Source organism: Triturus cristatus, chromosome 2_2 (assembly GCF_964204655.1).
Source record: "Triturus cristatus chromosome 2_2, aTriCri1.1, whole genome shotgun sequence".
Lineage (NCBI taxonomy): Eukaryota > Metazoa > Chordata > Amphibia > Caudata > Salamandridae > Triturus > Triturus cristatus.
Genome location: NC_140582.1, coordinates 792,050,352 through 792,072,596, shown reverse-complemented (window position 1 = coordinate 792,072,596; position 22,245 = coordinate 792,050,352). Strand labels below are relative to the sequence as shown.

Genomic DNA, 22,245 nt, shown 5'->3' with positions numbered 1-22,245 from the left:
CTTTGTTGTGCTGCCGACTTTTAAGTTGCTCTACGTTCTTTTTGTGATGAGGCATAATATTGCTATTCACAATCGCAATCCGCTCAGGGCTTACTTAAGAATTTATGATGTCCCTGATGCTGGTGTGGATCTGATTTTTGTAGTGGAAGCGGATCCTGCGTATCCGTTCGAGGTATTTTACTCTTGGGTCACCTTTCCGGCGGTGGACGGGAAAGACAATCTGTTTCATGAGTACACCGCCGCGGCTGTTCCGGTTGCATATCACCCCTATCGGACCCTTGAGGTTCCGCTCACAGCTTGGCAACACCAAATTTGGTTTAATTGCGCCCTTCCTCACTCATTCACGCTGGTCTGTTTAGGTCCTTTATCAATAGAAGGGGCCACATGGCCGGTGTTGGCTGGGTATGCACCTCATCCACGTGGGTTAACGGTAGCCACGCTGGCCGAGCTACACGTGTTACATACTTCTCTGATACAAGTACATAGAGCTGTCATTCAGTTTGTGTTGCGTACTTTCCAGGTGACTGCACCTGAACTTGTTGCGCAGCCTGCGGGGCCTGGTGGGGTGACTATCAGTCCCGTTATGTTTAATTCAGTGAAGGGCAAGCGTCCAACAAATAAGGATGAATTTCCTTATTGGCGCGCCGAGAACTTTTGACAGCTTGAGGCTGTTTTTCCTAATATCTCTCCTGTAGAAAAATACCAGATTTTGACTATTAGTTTGCCTAAAGACTTAATTCCCGAGTTAGCTGATAGTAACACCTGGGGTAAGTTGTTCGCAGCTGTGTATTCAAAGTTTTTCAGCACTCCCTCTATGACTGTCCTCCCCTACGTGATTAAGCGTGTTCAAGGTGAGCATGGGGCTGAAGCGGCAGTGGAACTGGGGATGCGTCTGGTGGGAGTGTTCGATGTGGTGGCTGATATGATCCTTGCCAATGTCAAGGGCAATGCAGTAAGCTTTCAAGTCGCTAACGGCTTGGCAGCAGTCCCTGATGCGGACAAACCACGCAAATTACCAAAAATTATTGCAAAGGTTTATAAGACCAATAGTTTGGGTATTAAGCCTTTTACGCAAGCTCAATCTCAAGCACAACCGAGAGTTCCATCTGATACAGATGGATGACCAGTCTTTTCTGAAAAGAACTGGAAGAACAAAAAGAAGGGGGGCAACAACTGCAACAGAAGCAAGGGGCACTTGCTGGTTCACCGACACATGAGACTTCTGAGCGTACTTATGACTTGCGCGACCGTGCGAAAATTAATACTCCTGATAGATTTCAGGTCCCTGATCAGCGTTCTCCTCGTTCTTCACAGGAATCATCTGGCTCACAAGTCGGTGGTGGAGAATGTCAGGATAGTGGCACGAGTCAACCTGTTCCACGGGGATGTGATCTGCCTTGTCAGTTTGACGGCAAAGGAAAACTGGAGGAACAACCACATTTCCGTGCCCCTTTACAAAAGAAAAAAGTTGCCGCTTTGACAGCGAGATATGCCTTGGACGGTGAGAACCCGGGTGCTGGACTGGACTTGGGCGGTGGCCCTGTTCAACAGCGCAGCGGAGGTTACCATAGTGCAGGAGGCACTGCGTCCTTGTCTGGAGGCGACAGCAACTGAAACTTTCATTACTGTGGAGACAGCTGACACCCGGGTTGCCCCCCTGGATCGGCTGTATAATATGGTCTTTCATATATAGAAGGTGACATTGAGCGGGTGGTCACAGGGATTTTTGGGGAGAATCTGACCGCTTCCTATGACATTTTATTAGCGGAGGCAGATTGGCCCCCACCTTTTGTTCTGGCTGCAGCATGCAGGGAGGACGTGATACTTCCTAGTTTTTCGCGTTACGTCCCCAAGGAGCATGCTGAGGCTTTTGCAGCTGAGTGGGCTTTCGCCCTGGTGCCGGCCCTGTACCGTAATCAGGTTGGCTGGGATAAGGATTTGCCGCCTCTTGAAATTCCATTGCGGTCTATGCCTCAACCACAACCCCAATATCCCATACGGCGGGAGGGTAAAGGTCCCATTGCTGATATTCTCACTCAGTTAGAGTATCAAGGAGTGATTGAAACATGTGTGTCACCAATTAATAATCCGCTTTTTACTATATCCAAACCCGATGGGTCTTACTGCATAGTTTTTGATTACTGACATTTGAACTCTCATTGTCGGACTATTGCGGTACAGAATACCCATAGCTCTGCTCTAGTAGACAGTATAGTTCGTAAAAAATATAAAACGACACTTGAGGTTTCCAATGGTTTTTATAGCCGTAACCTGTCCTCTGAATGCAGTCAAAGGACCGCATTCACGGACGGTGGAAAACAAAAAAAATACCGGCGTCTGCCTATGGGGTATAAGAATAGCCCCGGGGTTTTCACCGCTCGTGTTGTCTCTCTATTGGACAGCTTGGACCCGGATGCTTACTCGTACGTGGATGATATTTATCTAACAGACAAATTATGGCCGCATCTGTGCTGTGTTGACCGCATAATTCTGGAATTCGCGGACTACGGCTACAAATTTAATTTTGCTAAATCACACATCTCATGTTATGTGGTGCTCTTTTTGGGCTATGAGCTCAATAATGAAGGTCGGGCTTGGCTCCCCACCTTCTGGAGAAATGCGCACGTTTGCAGTTTCCAATGACCCTGAAGCAACTTCAGTCTTTGCTGGGATTTTGGAATTTCGGGCGTTCTTATATTCCCGAATATGCCCAGCGTATCAAGCCGCTTTATGCCTTGATACAACCTACATTTTCAAAATCCAGCTGGTTACCAGAACATTCTGCTATTTTACTTTCTTTGCAATCTGATTTGCTTGAATCTAAGTACTTATTGACGCGTGATACTCACACTAACGTGGTGATACGAATCGTGCCAGGCGCAGTGGGTTTCACTTACTTGACGTACAATGAAGGAGACACAGTACCTATCGCATACAAATCACATTTGTACACTTCGGCCGAGTTGAGGTTTTTGACTGTTGAAAAAGTTTTGACAGCTGTGCAGATGGCGGTCTGTGACGGTTGGTCAGTAACAGACGGGACACTGGTTCTTTGAAATCGTGGTTTTATTGAAATATATCGTTTTCTTAATCTACTAGTCCGTCTTTCTCTCGCCCATACGGCCGGATCCGTGGTTTCTATCGGGTTGGGTCTTGTGTTAGTGATGGTTCTTGCTTTCCTTGGACCACGGGAGGTATGCAGGATGGTTCTCCCCGGGAAGCGTATGGGCCCAGAAGAAAGAAAACAAACAAAGGATAGTGTCAGGGTACCTTTCCTTAAGGGTTTAACCTAAGACCGGGACCAGGAGTGAGGAGACACCCTAATTGTGCTGCCGTGATTCCCCCCCCCCGTAAGAAGACTCTGTAATTGGTGAAATGTGCAATGTGGGGTTGGGGAAACAAGGGAACAGAAACAACAGTACAGGCACTAGTGTTACAGAGTCGGCTTCTCCCCTCTCGCTATCCAGCCCACTACACGGTCCCGTACCTGTCCTAGCCACGCTCCTCCCCTGGGAACATGGCGGGGTGCTTCGCGGGATCCCGGGCCTCCTGGCCGTCTGGTGTCCGTCTCTCCGATGCCTCCTCGCTTCTCCTCTCCCTCGTTCCTCGACGCTCCTCCTGACCCGTTACTCGACTCTTCTCCTGCACTCCACTCTTCGCCTCCGCTCCTCCGGGAATCGCCGTCCGTCCACTGTCGGGTCTCGCCTTCCTTTAACGTCCCCTGCGCTGTGACGTCACACAGGGGTGTTTCCGAAGACACGTAGTTTATCCAGTTAAAGGGCTCCACTCCTTCCTGTTGGCTCCGCACTGTACTCTTCGGCGAGGGAAGCCATTCTTCCTGCTGTAGGGGGACAAGAGGGGGTGAGAACGGTATGTGGGTCCACCAGTCCATATTTTCTCTTTGCTCCGCTCGTCCTGCTCTGTCACACGGTCCTAAAGGAACGCGCACTGGCACAGGGAAAACGCATTTTGGTGGTTACACCTTACCCTGCTTTAGAAGCGGTGACAAAGGTAAGTGTGTGAAACTCAAAAGCCTTGCATCCCCATTGGATGCAATGGGCTACTTCCTTGACATCCCCGGATGTCACGTTTATCTTTGACCCCTCTCTTCAGACACAGGAGTTCTTGCAGTATGAACACGTTCATCCGCCTCCCCTGTCTACGCTTCCTTTGGAGGAGTCCGCATGTATCACTTACACCGATGGTTTGGCGCAACCAGCCACGGATTCTAAACATGCTTATTCAGCAGCTTGTGCCATTGTAGCAGGTACTTTGATGAATGGTGAGTTCAAATCTTCCATTGTGCATACTCAGGCACTGGGAGACTGTACCGCTCAATTGGCCGAACTGCGTGTTTGGTTCTTGCTCTCGAGTATGCTGATCCAAAAGTTTCAACTCTAATTGTCTGCGACTCTTTCTACTGTGTTCAGTCTTTCAATGACAACTTATTCTTTTGGTCTCAAAATGATTATCGAGATTCTAAAGGCAGCACAATTAAGCATAAAATGCTTTGGGCTCGAGTGGCAGATCTTAAACGTCTGCCGCTCACACATGTTATACATACTCTTGGCCACCAGCGTGTGGGAGCACATGCTCTTGGGAATTGTTTGGCTGATAAAGCAGCAAAATCTGCAATAGCCACGTGTTCCGTAGCAGCCATTACTAGATCCATGACTAAGATTGATAGCGACATTTTGGCAGCAATAGCTGCTACTAAGGAGGGCCTCAATTTCCCGCAAGGGTTTCCTTCTAAATATTCTTATCAGTTAACTCCCGAACAAGTTCCTTTTGCTAGAATACCGGACGTTGGAGACCGGCTGATTCCCAAAGCGGATCGCAGACATACTTTAATCAAAACCGCACACAAGGCATGGCCTCGGCCCATGCCGGGTGTCTGCGACTGTTTCTATCTTGCAGCAACGTTATTGGTGGCATTGTTTATATAAACAGACCCGCAATTATGTACTTTCTTGTGACATCTGTCAACAAATCTAGGCATCTGCAGTAACACGTCCACCACAAACACCGCTTTGCACTGCTAATCGCTCTTTTGCTTGTGTGCATCTTGATCACTGCGGTCCCTTTCCTTCGGATACTGCATATAAATATATTTAAGTTGCAGTGGATTCATGTACTAGATTCCTTTGGGTATGGTCACAACACAGTGCTGATGCTCGAAATGTAATTAAAGATGTGCGTGTCTTTGTAGGGATTTTTGCCTGTGGCACCTTTCATTCACACCAAGGTCCAGTGTTCGCCTCTAAGGCGTACAAAGATGCGATGAGGTCTATGGGGGTGCTGGTGTAGTTTTCATCTCCATACAGGCCTGAGGGCAACTCAATTCTGGAGTGAATGAACCGTGACTTAAAGCAATCCTTGACAGCTAGAGTCTTAGGTACAGGCAGGAACTGGTTAGCCCATTTGTATGGCGTCCAACGTGTACTTAATAATATCCCTAGAAGACCTCTGGGTGGGCGAACCCCATACGAGATGCTCTTTGGCATCAAAATGTTTGTGTCAGACCTTGATGGTCTAGACATTGCGGCGGCTGCCACGACTTTTGACATAGATAAACATTCTACTATGTTACAGAACCTACAAGATACCCAAGCCAGCCTTGCTACTGAACATTTGTCCTCAGCAGCTGAAGCAGCGCTCCTGAATCCGGTGGTCGGCTGGCTTCCTAAAGTTGGAGATCAGGTACGAGAAAAACTGGAGAACAAAAAGGAATTTGGTCCCTATTATCGTGCACAGGTTCCAGTGCTTGGCTTAAAGGGTACTCGAACAGTCATTTTACCTCCTCTCCCAGGTCACAAAGACAACAGATACATCTCAGTGGACAATGTCAAGCTACAACATCTGGCTGATCCTTATTAGTGTGACCCCTGCTGCTTCGTATCCCACAATTTCGAGAACTTGTGAAAGTGGAACGTCATCCAACATGCCACACTGTCATTGAGATGGACCCTGTTGTTGACCATTCTTCTGTTTCCCCGCTTCCTCCTGCAACGTGGAGGCTGAATACACATATCCCACAAGTGGGTCTTTATATGATTTGCCGGATAGTCCTTTGCACCATGACAGTTTTTTTTTGGACTCATCCACCACTTCCTCAGGAGACCGGACAAAATTGTCAATTTTTTTGTCCTGGTTCAAACGGACTTATTTGGTCCCTCCCTGGACATACATCTGGTTGATACTATTATGATTTTTCTTTTTATGTCAATTAGATTTGTAACTGTTTTTTTCTTACTCATCAATGGTCACTTCTTACCTGAACGCTGTTCTGTTAACTCGGTTGATGGTATTTTGGCACCCCATTCATCTTCCCACATCATGAAGCGTGACCAGACTCTTGTTAACATTTCAGCATTCCCAATTTCGGATGGTATTGTTTGGTATAAAGTGGATTTCCAACTCTTGGACTGAGCTCAATAATGTACCATATATCTTTCGTGATTCTATGGGTGATGTGGTGACACAAGACATCCGTTCCGATGATTGGGATGTGCATGCAATACAAGCCTTGTTTTCAGATTTAAAATATTATGCTGCCTTTGATGCTGAAGACTTGTATATGAATTCTGCCAATTATGCCGACCAGTTGTGTTATCAACATTATGGGCATCATTTCATACACAACATTACGTCCTGTCGTAAATTTGTCCTGTGCGGCGAAAGGCAGACAGTGGCAGGGTCTGCTGGGACCTGCTTTGGTAGCGGTAACAACGAATTTGGCATTTGAAAAGCGCTTTATGTTTTAAAACTGTAAATCTGCACTACTTTTTATTTAAATATTCACTGTTCTTAAATTCCGAACCTACTTTCCCGCCCCGGTCCGTCACGGCGTTTCAGTGCCGATTGAACGGAGGGCAGGGAAGGAAGGGGAAGTACTTTCGGTCTCCCGGTCTGGGCCGAGTCAGCGGTCTAGTGCGGAGGTGGGAGGGTACTACTTAAGGCGCATGCCAGAAAGGACGCGCAGCGGGCGCGCCAAATGCAAGCCCATCTGAGCCCGTCCGCAGCTGGTCGGGGTCTGGGGCCAGAACCCCTGCCCGTTTAACCACCCATACTTATACCTCTGAGCAACTACGCATGATGTGTCCCCCATACCTAATTCATGCGCGCATAGCATACAGATAGGTCTCAATGCGCAAAAATGCAATCACTGCCCCTTTTCAATGAAGATAAACCAGAAACAAACTAAAAAGGAGCAAGATTTCCAAATGATACTGGTTAACTGCAGATCCCTAAGTAAGCACAAATATGAGCTTCATGACCATCTTGCTGATAACCAACCAGATATTATGTTTCTAACTGAAACATGGTTGGACGAGGATTCTGCACCTGAAATCCTTGAGGCCCTCCCTCTGAATTACGGGATCGTTAGACTGGATCGCCCAATGAACAGAGGGGGGTGAATAGCCATTATCCATAAACTGTCGATAGAATTCTACCTGGAGATGGTGGCAGTGGAAGCCAGTGAGGCTGGTTTTTTCACTATCGTGGCAAACAACTACACCATGCAAGGTTTTCTAATCTACAGACCACCTGGTCCGATCACACAATTCGCTACCAGTCTCAGAGAACATGTAATACAACTGGCACTGCGATATGCCAAAGTGCTGGTACTGGGTGACCTGAACCTACACTTTGACAACATAGATAATGTCGCAGCGCAAGAGCTCTGTCAAGAGCTGGCCGCACTACAATTAGTGTTACAATCCCATCTCCCGACCCACCAACACGGACATTTATTAGATCCCATTTTCGTCAATTGGGGAGAGCTAATGGTTGAAACTCTTACTGCTGTTCCACGGACAGACCATTACATGATCCCTTTTAACACTATGATTCCCAAGACTCCAGCTTTGAAAAGATCAGGTGCAAGGAGACGTCAGAGGAAATGGGCTAGTTTCTCAACAGCCAATTTCAATCACGCCCTACAACAGGGGGGCCACCTGCAGGGAATGATGTAGAAACTGCCTGTAGTGCACTAGATACACGGATCAGTGGGGCACTCGATAGTGCGGCTGCTTGGGCCACTAGTGCTCCGAGGAGACAGTCTAGATCCGCACCTTGGTTCAACAAAGAACTAAGGACCGTGCAGTCTTCTTGCAAGCGTTTGGAAAGAAGGTGGAGAGAAGATTTCTCAGAGAATAGGAAGGCCATGTATAAGACCAGTCTCAAATACTACCACTCACCAATAAGGAAAACTCGAGCCGCCTACTATAACACGAAAATAGAACTAGCTGAAAATTCCTCTAGAGAGCTATTTATAATTTTCAAAGAGTTGACAGAACCTCTGCTCCTAACAACGATTCAGTAGAGTCCTGCAACTTGATAGCAGACTACTTTGCAGACAAGGTAGCAAGGGTCTACTCCACCTTCCCGGAGGAGGCACGAAATGGGAGGTCGGATAGGACGGGAGTGCGCAACATGGAGGAGGCAATCTGCCGCTCCAGTTTTAACCTTCCCTCCTTGGACGACCTCAAATCCATGGCTCTGAGCATCAAGTCAGGCTCACTGAGAGACCCCATGAAACCTAGAAATTTGAGGGAGAGCATGGACATCCTGGTCCCCTATATCAGGCACCTCCCCAAACTCTCCTTTGAGTCAGGGGTGGTTCCCCAAAGGTGGAAAGAGGCAGTGGTTATCCCCATAAAAAAAAGCCGGAGGTAAACGCAAGTCAGTTGGAGAATCTACGACCGATTTTGCTTCTGCCATATTTTGCTGAAAAAACAGTCAATACTCAACTAACAATGCACATGAACCAGCTCAGCTTACTTCACCCCACGCAATCGGGCTTCCGGGCAACATATTCCACAGAATCGGCGCTGCTTCTCTCCACAGAAACCATCCGCAGACATGTAGATGAAGGACAGACGAAGGCATTGGTTCTGCTGGATCTCAGCGCCGCATTTGACACCGTCACCCATCCAATACTCCTACAGCGCCTCAAGGAAGGAGGACTGACTAATCTGGCCCTGAAATGGTTAAGATAATTCTTACAGGACAGGAGCTTTCAAGTGTCCCAAAGGCCGTACTACTCTAAGAACATCAGGCTGGCTCAAGGGGTTCCTCAGGGCTCTATATTGAGCACCACTCTTTTTAATCTTTATATGGCCTCTTTGCCACACATCATTGAGAAATACGGCATTAGTGTCGTTTCATATGCGGATGACACGCAACTTGTAGTATCCTTATCCCAATCTCATGAAGAGGCAGCCACCAATTTCTCCACATGCTTACAGGAGCTGGCTGTCTGGATGTCGAACAATTGCCTAAAGTTGAACGGCTATAAGACAGAGGTCCTGATTGTGGGTAAGACTCCCTCGATATGGTCACCGAGGTGGTGGCCGCAGACTCTGTGTACCACCCCCACTCCTAATGATCAGGTAAAGAACCTGGGGATGTGGTTAGACTCTAAGCTCTCTTTTGACCACCACACCAGGATGGTGGCAGGGAAGTGCTTCGGAATAATAAAAGGCCTTTGGAAGACCCTAGATGTGCTCCTTGTAGCTGCCAGGAAAACTTTAGTCCATGCACTGGTAACCTCCAGCTTGGACTATGGGAATGCGCTGTACAAAGGAGCCTGTAGCAAGAGCGTTCAGAGACTACAATGCATTCAGAACGCGGCGGCCCGCCTAGTCCTGATACCCCCTAGAAGAGCCTCTTCCAAGAATGCCCGAGCTACTCTACACTGGCTCCCGGAAAAGGAGAGAATTCTCTTTAAGGCTCTATGCATCAGTCAACATATCCTGCTGGTAAAGGGTCCGAATTACCTACATAACCTACCGTCCCCCTACATACCGACCAGGACCTTACGATCCAGGGGGCGGGACAGGTTCAAATCCCAGTAATTAAAAGAATGAGAATGGGGGGGGGGGGGGTCGATCCTTTCACTACCAAGCTGCTAAACAGTGGAACGCTCTTCCCCAGGATCTCCGGGTGGAACAGTCTGAAAACCTGTTCCGGAAAAAATTAAAGACATGGTGCTTCCAGATATAGAGCCACTAGTCAGCCTGCTTCAATGTTAGCACTAACGTAAGCATTAAAGGGCCGCAGCGCGGGGACACACTAGCTAGTGTAACCAGGCGCTTTACAAGCTCTTTTATTATTATTATTATTATTAATTACACTCAGTGGGAACATTGCCAACACCGTTAAAAGGCAGCTCAACAACACTTAAGAAAAAGTTTACATACTTTACAGATTTCGATAAATCAAAACCTGAGTTGTATTATTTCAAGTTAAGTAGCTCTTCCGCTCAGAAAGTCATGTTAACCCATAGTAAATTAATATATTCCAATACTTTTCGACATAATCTGTCTGTAAAGGGTTATGACCATTGGAAGGCCACCATTGATCTAAAATCAATTTGGGGTTCTAAGGACTGGCAAGTGTGAGGCACTAAAGCTTTGCATCATGCCTGCCCCATCCCAATACAATTTTTTTTAAATAACACGATATTCCAAACGATATGCTTTGGTATACCTACTGCTAAGAAAATGAATGCCCCTGCCATTCCAACATTAGCTGAATATAAGGATTGTCACAAACATACAAATTATACCATTGAAGCTTTACAAAGCTTACTTCAAAATAATTCATTTACTGAATCTACGATGGACCCCCTAGGTTGGCTTGTTTGGCACACTAGTTCCAATGCCTGCCAACTTCGCTTCCATAACTCTAGTTTAGGTTTTACACAAGACAGACCAGACCCTAGGTTTTCTGATTCTCATACTGTCACAACCTATTCTGTGGGTAAATTATGTCAACAGTGGTTGCAGCACTCTACACTCTCGTCTGTTAAACAACGCTTGTCGATGTTGTCCAACAATATTAATTTATCCGATTTTGTCTTAGGACCTAGAGCTCCTAGAACAAAACTATGGATATATGCTGCATACAATGAAATTTGGAAATTTTCACAGATTGAAGAAGCATCTCGTTTGCGGGAAATAAACCAGGCAAACTTAGAAAAGGTTTTGGCTGTTGTCAACAACAGTATTAATACACTGTCTTCGCGCATATATACATTAGATAATATTGTTTCCTCTGTTACTGACATTGTACAAGCAGATGTGTCTCTGTTATATCATGGTCAGAATCAATTGCGTTCTGTAATGCAATTTGCATAGACTTTGCAAACTCTGGAAATGGGAAAAGTACTGTGGGATTATTTGAATGCAACTCCTTTGTTTTCTGCATTTAACAGACAAACAGCAATTCATGTCCATGAAAGATGCAACCTACACTCTTCTGCATATTGAAAAAAATGACCCTTTGCCCTTTTCTGTAGCAGAATCGGACTCTGCTGTTTGGTTGATCCATGGGGTTATACCTTTACCTTTCTCTCTGTTTCAAATTAGCTCCTGTATGAAACATTACCCTGTAGGCCGCTTTGAACCTCTTGGAAGCGCTTTTCTACATGAACTGCGGTCCTTGCCTTTCAATTATTGATGTTTAAGGGAAGATACTGAGGTTTATCTTACCGGGGAGGATTGTGAGTCCACAGTAGGGCATTCCCTAATATGCAAAAACATACAATTGCATGGAGCATGTAATCTGTCAGCTCCGAATCTCGCATGTGTTTTGAAAGGTAAACCAGTGCCCGCCATCATTCCCACGTTCACTCTGCTTACTAACAGTAGCTATGTTATTTTAGATAACCAAGAATGTTGCGGCTTGCTTGCTGGCATACCATACATTGTATCGGTTTCACAGCGCGTAATTTGTTGCAATAATGTGCTTTTTCCACCCCCGCGTGGGCCACTGAATAGTTCAGTTTGACCTTCCATACCAACTTTGAAAGCAGATTTCAACAAGCTGGGCAGATTGAAGGCGCTTTTAACGCAATAAGAAGTTGCACTGACTTCCGCACGAGAAACCTTCACCCTCCAGGTGGCTAATGCAGCCACTGAAATTCAAACTCTTTTAAATACAAACCTCCTACTACATTTTAGGGAGTTGGTTCATAACATTTTCAATGCGTCGACTACTCAAGGCCTCGCACATTTCTTTAAGGCTCTGTGTTCTGGCCTCGTGTCTTCTTTTCAGACTATATTGGGTGTAATACCTGCAATTATTCATTCTTATCTTTTCCAGCATCTTTGGCGGTTTTCCCTTAATGTTGGCATTAGCCTCTGGAATCCTGCTTCTGCTGTGCCTGCTACGCAATGGCTGCTCCTCTTATGGTGCTGCATAGACCGGGCCGGCTGCAATTGCTTCGTGACCGCATGCATCAATGCTTCGGTACACTGCCACTTGCGACACTCAGCGTGTCTTATGGATTATCCTTCCGTTTTGCGTATTTCACTTGCATGCAACCCGTATTTTCATGCCTCCGCTGTCAATTTACGTGGGCATTGGAATTATGCCTTTCCAATACGTCATGTCCGGACCCGGATTTCGACCAGCTGATGAGCCCCTTAGTTGCTCATGAGCAGGACTGTTCTGGGATTGGCTTAATGGTGCATGCTGCTGCACTTGGAATTTTGGCACAATGGGATATCTGTGGAGCTGCACAGAATCTCCTACATCAGAGTTACATTGAATATCACACAAGTTATCCTGCAATGCTAATGGAGGTGCCCGACTATGAAGAACACTCTTGGTCCTTCATCTTGCTGAATTGGATGGCGTCTCTTTTTTCTACTGATGACAAAGATGGCTTTTTGGAAGGTATTGCATTCTTCTGCACCTACACCTTGATGGATTAATCACACACATGGCCAGCCAGCATCATTTGGTTATCGGATGCCTTTTTCCCACTATATTGTTTTCCTTTTGCTTATTCTAGAACTTGTTTTTTTATATAGACTTTGGTTTTTGCTTTTTCCAGATTTATGGACACGCCTATTAATATCTGCTCACACTTTTTGAACTCTGTTTTCTTGCTATGCCTACATACGATGGACTTACCTGGGGGAGGGTGTAGTAATAGGTCCATTGTCGACATTTGCTGTTAGTATGAGCTTCGTTGCCATGAGACTGTTTCTGCGCATGACTCTGCATGCATATATTTCGCAAGACTTTGTTTGTGCCCTTTTCACATGAGAACTGTCTACCTTGCACATTCTCTGCTGTGCTCGAAGGTTTATTCTGCACACGATGTTCAAGGTCGAACAACAATGCCCCTTGTTATTCCGTTCCGGTCAGTCCCTCGAACCTAGACATAACATACTAAACACAGCTGCACTATTGGAAATCGTGTGCTTTAATATTGCAAACGAAACAGGTCACTTGGAGAGACACCTTTCCGAAGAGAAGAGCTGTGCTTGTCCTGCGATTTGCACATTGCATCTAGGCCTTGAGGTATGGGGGTCTGCTGACAAAGCCCAGAGGTCATCTTCTTATAATAAACTATCTCTTGTTACGGGGAGGGTGGTTAGGTCATCTAGCCCTTTTCCACTGATTTTTATTACATGATATCCCCATTTGTATTCTATGGTATTGTAACAATGCTGACTATATTGTGTTTATGCATTTTGCTGCTAGTATTGGCAGGTGTACTGCACCATACAGCGCGTTAGTTGAATTACAATTTTAAACTAAACTGCGTCTCTGATTACTCGCATTGTGGACAAGTATGAGTGAGTGAGCGAAAGAGTGTCTGGCTCCCGCGATTCCCAAGATAGAGTGACATGTCTGGGTTGTCTAATCATTGGTAGCTTCGCTGTAAATGGAGAAAGAAAGAGACACCATAGGTAGTCGGTTTGGGATTTTGGGTACAAATGTGGTAGGTTGGTACACCCCTATTCACTGAGGCCCTGTTTTCCTGTGCATAGTTCTGTATATGTGCAGGATCCAAGCAACAGTAGGAAGGCCCTGTAGCATTGGGGGACTGCCAACATGTGCTGCCCCATGTACAGGTGCCTTAGGCTCACTACACAGGAGGTTGTTCTTCCTGTATCGCCAGTTGCCTGGACTTCAGCTTGATGCCTCATGCTCCCCAGAGGTGACACTCTTTCTGTGCCTTACAGAACTCCTTCTGGTGGGTCCCCCTTCTGCTTGCCATCCAACTATTTGAGGCAGGTCAGCCAGGAAGGCAATGTCTTCCCCGGTAAGCTCTGGGGTGTCTCCTCAGGCTCCCCATCCACCTGTACCGTGGGACATTCAGGGACTGATTCCCCACACCTCTTGTCCTTTCCTCCCTTGGCAGCTGTCTCTGCCCTTTTTCCAAGCTCCGGAACTTCTGGGCAGCAACAGACCCCCTCAGGCAGCCCCAACATTTCCAGGTGTGACCTGAGCTCCACTTATTTCCAGGCAGTGTGCTCTAGATCATTCCCTAACAGACAATACACAGGCATGGCTGGGCTCAGAGCAACTTGCAAAAGACCTGACACCACCACCCTCCACCATTCAAAGGGAATTAGAACCACAAGTTAGAGGCTCTTCTAGGTTGTTCTGGTTTGGGAATCAATTGTTCTGAGCACACCAGATGACACCTAACAGTAGTCATAGTGGCTTCTGTGTCCCTCAGAGCCTCCATCCTCTGCCCGCTGATGGTGGCCCACTGCCTATACTTGGAAGTTTTGGAAGACATGAGGGCTTTGGACACACTCTCCTTGTCACCCAGAAACACTGGTCTCCCCCACACTACCTGGGGCCATCTCCCCCCAATCACTACACTAACCAACCCCAGAGTTTGCCCAACACTGGGGGCTGTGCCCCCATGGGGCACGTGGGATCACCCTTGGTGTGCCCATACTTCTAACACTTATAGCACCTGAGGATAAACTTGCCAGTCTTCCTATCAAGGAAGTATTTTTTTCTAGTGGCCAGATTGGGATTGGAACCTTTTTCCCTGAGAACTGTTTTGGGGGTCATGAGAGAACATTTTCTTTTTATCCCCACCTTCTTCCTGTGGGAACACTGCCCACCCTTTTGGTATTCCCCCCCAGATGCCTTTTTGGGCACTCTGGTGCTGACTCAGAGGTCTGTCCCACCAGCAAGCTACTTGGGGCAAGTCAGCTTGTGGTCTACTAGGTGCTGGCGCAGGTCTGTAAAATAGGTATTGAGCATGTGCTCCCTCATAATCAGGTTTTACAAGCCAACAAAATCATCCGCTTTAACCAACAACCCAATTTCTCACATTGGTGGCAGCGGTGGGATATGTTTTAAGGTGCTACTTAAGTGGGTGGCACAATAAATGCTGCAGGCCCACTGCTAGCAGTTATCTTACAGGCACTGGGTATTACAATGGACCTATAAGTAAACTAAATATGCCAATCAAGTGTAAGCCAATCAAACCATGTTTAGGGAAGTGAGCACAAGAACTTTAGTAGTGGTTAGCAGTGGTAATGCGAGTCCCAAAGCCAACAAAAACAAATTTCAGCTCCAACAATGGTGGTAAGAAGGCAAAACATTTTGGGGAAAGACCAACATTAGGCTGAAAGGTCAAACAACAACCAAAGGCTCAGAGAAACCATCTCTGCCCAGGGGCTCAGCCTGGAAGGATCTAACAAAAGATTCCGGTTTGTTCATCTCTGGGAGACCAAGGATACGTAAAGCGTCTCTGCGTAATCTGGATTCCAAGTCCTCATTTTTAGCCATTACCTTTGTACAGTCTCACTTTTGCCTGTGCCCTGTGCCTTTGATGAAGGAGGCCTTCGTCTTCCAAAGGCAGGATTCAAGTGCTAGCTATGTTAAGTCATTCGCCTAATTTGTCCAGTCTATCTTTCATAAGATTTATCTGTGTGTTTGAGTGGTTTAGCTTAGTTCCAATATCTTTAAGACTGGATTCAATCTCCAAAAGGATCGCTTTTATGTCTATCACAATCATCATGTGGCTTTGTCACTGGCTAGCCTGGATCGGGATCCAGTTTGTAGTCTTTGTTTGTATTTTAAGAGTGTGGCATAGGCTTTCCTGTCACTGACAAGACTGCCTGCACACAAACTGACTCCTCAAACATGAGCATTCAGTTGCCTTTGGAAATAAGTGCGGTTCCCAAAGGCTCTTTCTGAAACTGTTTGATGTCAGAGATGGCAGGACAAGCTCTTGTAATCCTAGCTGTGGATGCATCGATACTGCAGCTTTCAAACTGCTGCAGGCAGTGCGGAATTGATTTGTGGAGCCAGTTTAACCTGTTTCTGGTTCAGTGAATTGGGAAATACAAGCAGAGATCTGCTAGCCAGCTTCTATCGCCAAGCAGATGGCAACTACTGGAAGCCAGAACCACCGATTCTGGTCAATGAAACTTTATTGGGAAAGCCCACCATTGTGAATAAATATCTTCAGACGGGCTAATTAAAATGGCTGTGTTCATTTATTAAGCCCATCTACCACCACGTGTACTGTTGGAGATGGCTGTGGATGGGAGTACAGAGATCCGTGCACATCCAAGCTTGTAAAACACCATTTCCATCACATTCCAGTGACACCGTAATGTGTTTCTCTGCTCTATTTTCTTTAAAGGTGTCTACTTTTATTAACAAGATATTTGTGTTGAGCAAGAAAACGTATTTACCTGGAGGACTGATACACATGGGTTTCCATTACGATCGCTAGTTCCACAGGAGCTCAAAATTGCACTACTGCTACACCTCCTGTTACTGTCACTCTCAAGAGGATGTGGCCTCACAGCTACAGCTGCCGACTTTGGAGCTGGGGAACCAGGTTCCTGCCTTGGCGTTGGCTCAGCACCCTGTGATTCTGGGCAACTCACTTAATCTCCAGGGCGTACCTTATTTGGAAATATTTATTTATTCCATACGTTCATTTCAGTTTCTTGAAAAAGTTATTTACCAAAGCCTTGGTAAATTTCTTTAGATTTGTTTGATTTGTTTCTTCAAAGATATGTCGTTTTCCTTCAAACAAACTCATTATTCAATTTTTCCAAATATTTTTGTGTATAAAAAGACAGCTAACAACAGCTAACACGTTGTGTTACTTCGATTGGAACAACTTCAGTGCTGTTAATCAAAAAAATACACACATTATAAAACTATTTTTGGGGAATAATATTACAACCAGCCATCTTAGTCATTTTGTTTGGGTATACAGTCATAGCTCAAACAAACACACAAAAATGCCATGGATGACAGCAAATAAGCAACATATGTCAGCACCATGATGGCACTGCAGGTTTAGTCTCACATTCACTAGACATATTGACCATGGCTAATGTCATCTTATTTGGTACAGAAAGGTAATGGTATAATTAATCAATAAATATGGGCATTTACCTGGACATTTTTTATTTAACGACAAGGAGGACATGATTTTTTTTACATATTGCATCCTATTGAACACAATAAATCACAATGCAATATGTCTCGAATTTGCGAGCGTTTCAGTTATTGGCATTCTAAATAACAATGTTGTTTATTTATGTGTTTTGAAAACCAATACACACGCACTTTGTACTTATAGTTGTTGCTTACACTGCGCCTCTACCAGCCTTACTTCTCGTAAGCAAAGACTATAAGTGCAAAGTTTGTGTTTACGCACCGCTTGCAGGCTTTCAAAACGCAAAGAAAAGTAATTGCAATTTACAACGCAAATAGCTCAAACTCTCGCGAATGCAAGATCTATTGCATTGCAAATGCTTGTTGTTTTTTTTTGCTTAGTTCGCCGAACTATCTCAACTACGCTGCATAACTCCGCTAGTGCACAAAACAGGCATTGATTAGAGATTACTATTAGGTCATGGGAGATCGAGAAATTCTCTCCACAGCAGCTGTGCACTGAATGTACTCAAACTCCGTGCCTTAGCATGCCATTTGTTTCTACTGGGAATTAAAAGATTGCTGTATGGTGTTTCCAGGTACGACATATCAGTTGCTTTTAGTGAAACACAGTCTATGACTTCTTGTGTTCCACTGTTTCAATTATGACATACACATTTAGTGAAACACGCCATTTTCCTGCATTCCAGTGACTCCAATGATGGCTGTTGTGCTCTTCAGCACACTGAAGTGATTTTCAAAAGATTCTGTTATACTCAATGTTTCACTTCAGAAAGCGCACAGACACTCTGCTTTTTATTTTGAAAATGCTGTCAGAAATTTTCATTCAAGTTAAAATTTGCAGTCGATATTCACAATCCTCTCATCGCAATAATCTATTTATAGTATCTTGGCGCACACATTTAAGTATAAATCTGCCACTTTTCTCGTAGCATAAAAAAAAATTCATGATTTTCTGACCTTATAGTGTTGAGGTGACACTACCTCTTCAATCGTCGCCAGTATAATAATAAAAGCACAAGAGTCGAAATAAGGATTAAAGCAGGCTCCGGTTTAATGTCGCTCTAGCCACAGCCTCAGGTTACAATAACCGTTGTTTTCTTTTACATTATAATACCCTACTACAACATTCCATAATATAATGGAATATACCAACAAACATCCATCGATCAAGTAAGTGTGGGCCATGTTAAAGGTACATCCAGATATACTACAACATTCATCTAAAAAAACCATTACATTTGAGTGAAGAGAAACGCAGTACAAATTAGAGCTTACTGTGGAGCTTAAATACATTTCTAATGACCTATGTCTGGGGAAAGACAGTACACTCCGGCAGTGGCGGCTCTTCCACTAAGGCAGAGGAGCATTGCCCCACTGCCTTTAGCAGTATAAAAAAAGGAAAAATAAAATAATAATATTTGTTCCTGCCGTGGAGTCTCGGCGGGGCGGGCGGATCTGCTCTGCTCTCAGAGCAGGGGGAGGAGTGGTGGGCACTATGTAAGTGTGCATGAATGTTTGACTGGCCTCTCGGGCCGGCCACACATTCACGCGCACTTTGCATGTTCTCCATGCAGGCTGCATTACAGCCTGTATGGAGTACATGACCAGGCTCCTATTCTCTGACTGAGCGTCGAACCATGGCGCTCAGACCAATCACAACGCTGCATTGCCACATTGTGATTGGCTATGGGGAGCCTGGGAGCCCGGGTGCTTTCTGTGTCTACAGAAGAAGCCAGGAAAAGGACGGAGGCGAAGTGGCGGCGTCCAGCAAGTGATTTGTTTAGTATTATTTTTTTTACCGTTCTCCCTGCATCAATGCTGCTTCCCAGCAGCAGCCACCCCAAGTACACTGAATCCTCCAGTGAAGTGTGAAAGAGAGGGCCACGGACAGTGAGAGTAAACATGAAAACCTCGAAGGTAAAGATAAAATTACTTCTACTTCTTTTTAGTGGGGACCTTATGATAGATGGGGGGGAAGGATCCAAGATTCTCTACCTTTGTGCGAAAGGAAATCCGTGCAGCAACTATCATTTGGCCAGCAAAGGTACTACTTTAAAGCTAGTAATCACAACTTTGGGTTGAAGCTCTTGGTACATATTTTACCAATATGAAGATTGAAAACAGGATACAATATCTTAATAACAGACTTTTTATTTTTTTCCTAGGGACCCCATTCCTAATCATCTCTTTAGTATGCAACTGGTAAATAACTCCTAAAAACATCCCTGCTAAATGTAATCACCAGTAAAGTAGAAAAAAAATGCACTACAACAGTTGGTTTGGGAAATCCAGCTTAAACATTTTCTGTCTTTCCGTATTTGCTATGGCAATACCACACCAATTCTCTCACAGCATTTAGTTTTGAAGTTTAGTGGAGCTGTGTGAGGGCCGCTTTAACTAAGCTCCTTTGTCCATGGACTTACAATGTTCAGAAGACCAGAAGCATGGCCCTTACTGCTTAGATCTGCAAGTTGACCCCTGTGTGACTGACGCAGCACTAGGTCGAGTGTCAGCAATTTTTTAATGGATCACCCCTTTTTGCTCTTTAGAGGATGTAGGGAGACTGTTAAACCAACGCTCTATTTTTCTTAAAAAGACAAAGAGCTTATTAGAAGTATAGCCCTCTCTGGTTGATGCTGTACCCTTGTCTATCTTATACAGCCAATAACATGGATACAAAATTATTATATTCCTGGGAATGCTAACATTTGTCCGCAAAAGATGCAAGCCTAAGTCACAATTATAATGGAGATATAAGATGATCCTAAATCATAATGCAATGGTATGAAGACCAGAAATATTTCACTCAGTCATGAATAATCTGTGAAATACTTACTGGCAGATGCTCTAGTAAGGGCGTCACACTTTCCGACACAAATATTATATTTCCATCAGTCATAATTGCAAGAAAGAAACCATCAAGAGCCTGCAAAGCAAATATGACAGGTGACTGCAAAAAATATTTGTACCTTTCAACCAAAGAATATAAACCATGTACTCTCAGATCACACATTTTTATTACCAAAAGCTGCTTAAAACATCAGAAAAACATTACAATTTACATTTCTAAAGACACCAGGCAAGAAGTACTCAAAATTCAACCAAAACCATTCACCCAAGTGAGTCCTTTTGTATTGGACGACCCTGCTCGCCACCCCGTTATCTCATTCTTTTTTAGGTCAAGCTACAGCACACATGCGCTGTCTGCAAGACCTGCTGTAATCGATATTCCGACTTTTTTTACCGCCTGCAACTTACCATTGGTTCATTCCACTGTCCTTCTTCTTTGCTGCTTCCTAATTTGTTGTCTTTGCCTGAACGTCACCTCCCTTCAGGCTGAGGCGCACCAGTAAAGTACTTTTTCCTTAGGCTTTGTTTCTTCAGCTCTTGTATTTGAGAACTTAATTTTTTTATTTTGACTTTCACCGTCCCTCGTCAGTGCTTTGCTTACAATAGCGGCGGTGGGTGCCACACACACCACTCGAGGGACGTTGCCCTTGAGCAATGGCGGGCATTTTTCATGTTCATTTTGTGAGCGCCATGCGCACAATCACTTTTATTTTTTTCTCACGATGGCAGCGGTGGCCGCTGCACACATCACGCGTGGGAGTTTTCACTTGCAGAAGGCGAGGCGATTGTTGTTGGGACGTGCCCCTGCGATAACTCTGTGTATTACACCCATGGTGTGCCAGGAACGTCGAACTGTAGCCTTCCTGTCGACAGTAGCATTCATTTTGCTTACAACAACTAGTTTATTTATCTACCCCCACACAAGAGCCCTAGGTCTTGCATGGTGGAAACGGGGAGGAGAAATAACTATCAACGGTGCGCCCTAAACAGACTCATCGGATGGTATTATATAGGGCGGGTAAACTATTTCCTATTTCCAGCATTCATGTAATGAGGCTTTTGGGCTTGTTATTTAAGAGAGATAATTAATGGGCAACATCTTATGCCGATTCCTCCACAGGTGTCCTTAAATGCCAGCCACAGAATGGATGTTGCACAGCCTGTTTCTGAGCCACCAATACCGGCTTCTGCACAGTTGCTCGGACACAGCACTTCTCTCACAACTCTGATTACCAAAGCTCCAGCGAAGCAGGATAACAAACTCCAGATACGTCCTGAGGTAGGACAAATTCTGAGAGAAATCTTCTCCAGCAAAGGCTCTCCATGACTGTCCATATCTGTGCCAGCAGAGTACCCCATCGCAAGTTCTTCAGACTCAAGTAAGAAAGAATTGAATTTTTTTGTATGTCTGTGGACCTTGGTTGTTAAAGCAGAGAGGATGTGGCTTAAAAGCTAGAGAGGCCGTCTTTGAAGCTGGGGTTGCAGGTTTGAGTCTGTGCGTCGGCTCAAGCATCCTGTAATTCTGGACAAATGACTTACACTCTACGTGCCTTAAAGAAATAATGTGCCGGTCTGTAATGCAACTGGTGCCCCTGTAAAGCGCTCCGATATACCTGGGAGTCGGGTTCGCGCTACATAAAACTGCAAAAAATATAAGACGCTGATACAAAAGGAGATAATGTATACATGCGAAACGCTGCTGCTTTTTAGGTGCCAAATTTCCATTTTTGTTTTTACAATGCATTATTTTCTAACAGAAAAACCTTTTTAGACCAGTTCAGGTTAATCGAAAATTAAAACATTGCACTTGTTAACCACCCAAATCTTCCACTTTGTGATTTCAAATGATATGCGATATGCCGTTTTCTCTTGAAAATATACACCATTCTGCGTGGCCAGAATGCGAGTAGGACAGTCGTACTGGTAAAAAAAAAAAAGAAAAATCCACCAGTGAACTAACACAACCCACGAAGCCTACTTTTAAAACATTTTATTTAGAAACAACATGCTGCATTTTTACACAGCAAGCACAGCTACTACTAATTGCGGAACCATGCCTTTAGTTGCAGTCAACGAACACTCGACTCATTATTGTAAAAGTAAATAACATACTGTAATCCTTCCCATAGATATATAGACAGAAAATGAAATGCAGTTCCCCTAATATAAATAAAAAGTAGGTTAGAAATGTTTACT

The 22,245-nt window shown here is 44.9% G+C and overlaps 1 protein-coding gene across 9 annotated transcripts in view; it reads right to left on the bottom strand.

Moving 5' to 3' along the window:
• Window positions 1–22,245, bottom strand: part of CLOCK (clock circadian regulator) — a 2,260,868-nt gene that overhangs the window by 1,343,328 nt on the left and 895,295 nt on the right. For 6 of the 9 annotated variants that reach the window (XM_085642074.1, XM_085642079.1, XM_085642082.1 and 3 more), the window contains one exon: window positions 20,036–20,125. The exons of the other annotated variants lie outside the window; for them this stretch is intronic. In XM_085642074.1, coding sequence (XP_085498200.1) covers window positions 20,036–20,125 — 90 coding nt within the window. The remainder of the gene's footprint in view (window positions 1–20,035; window positions 20,126–22,245) is intronic. 9 annotated transcript variants of the gene reach the window in all.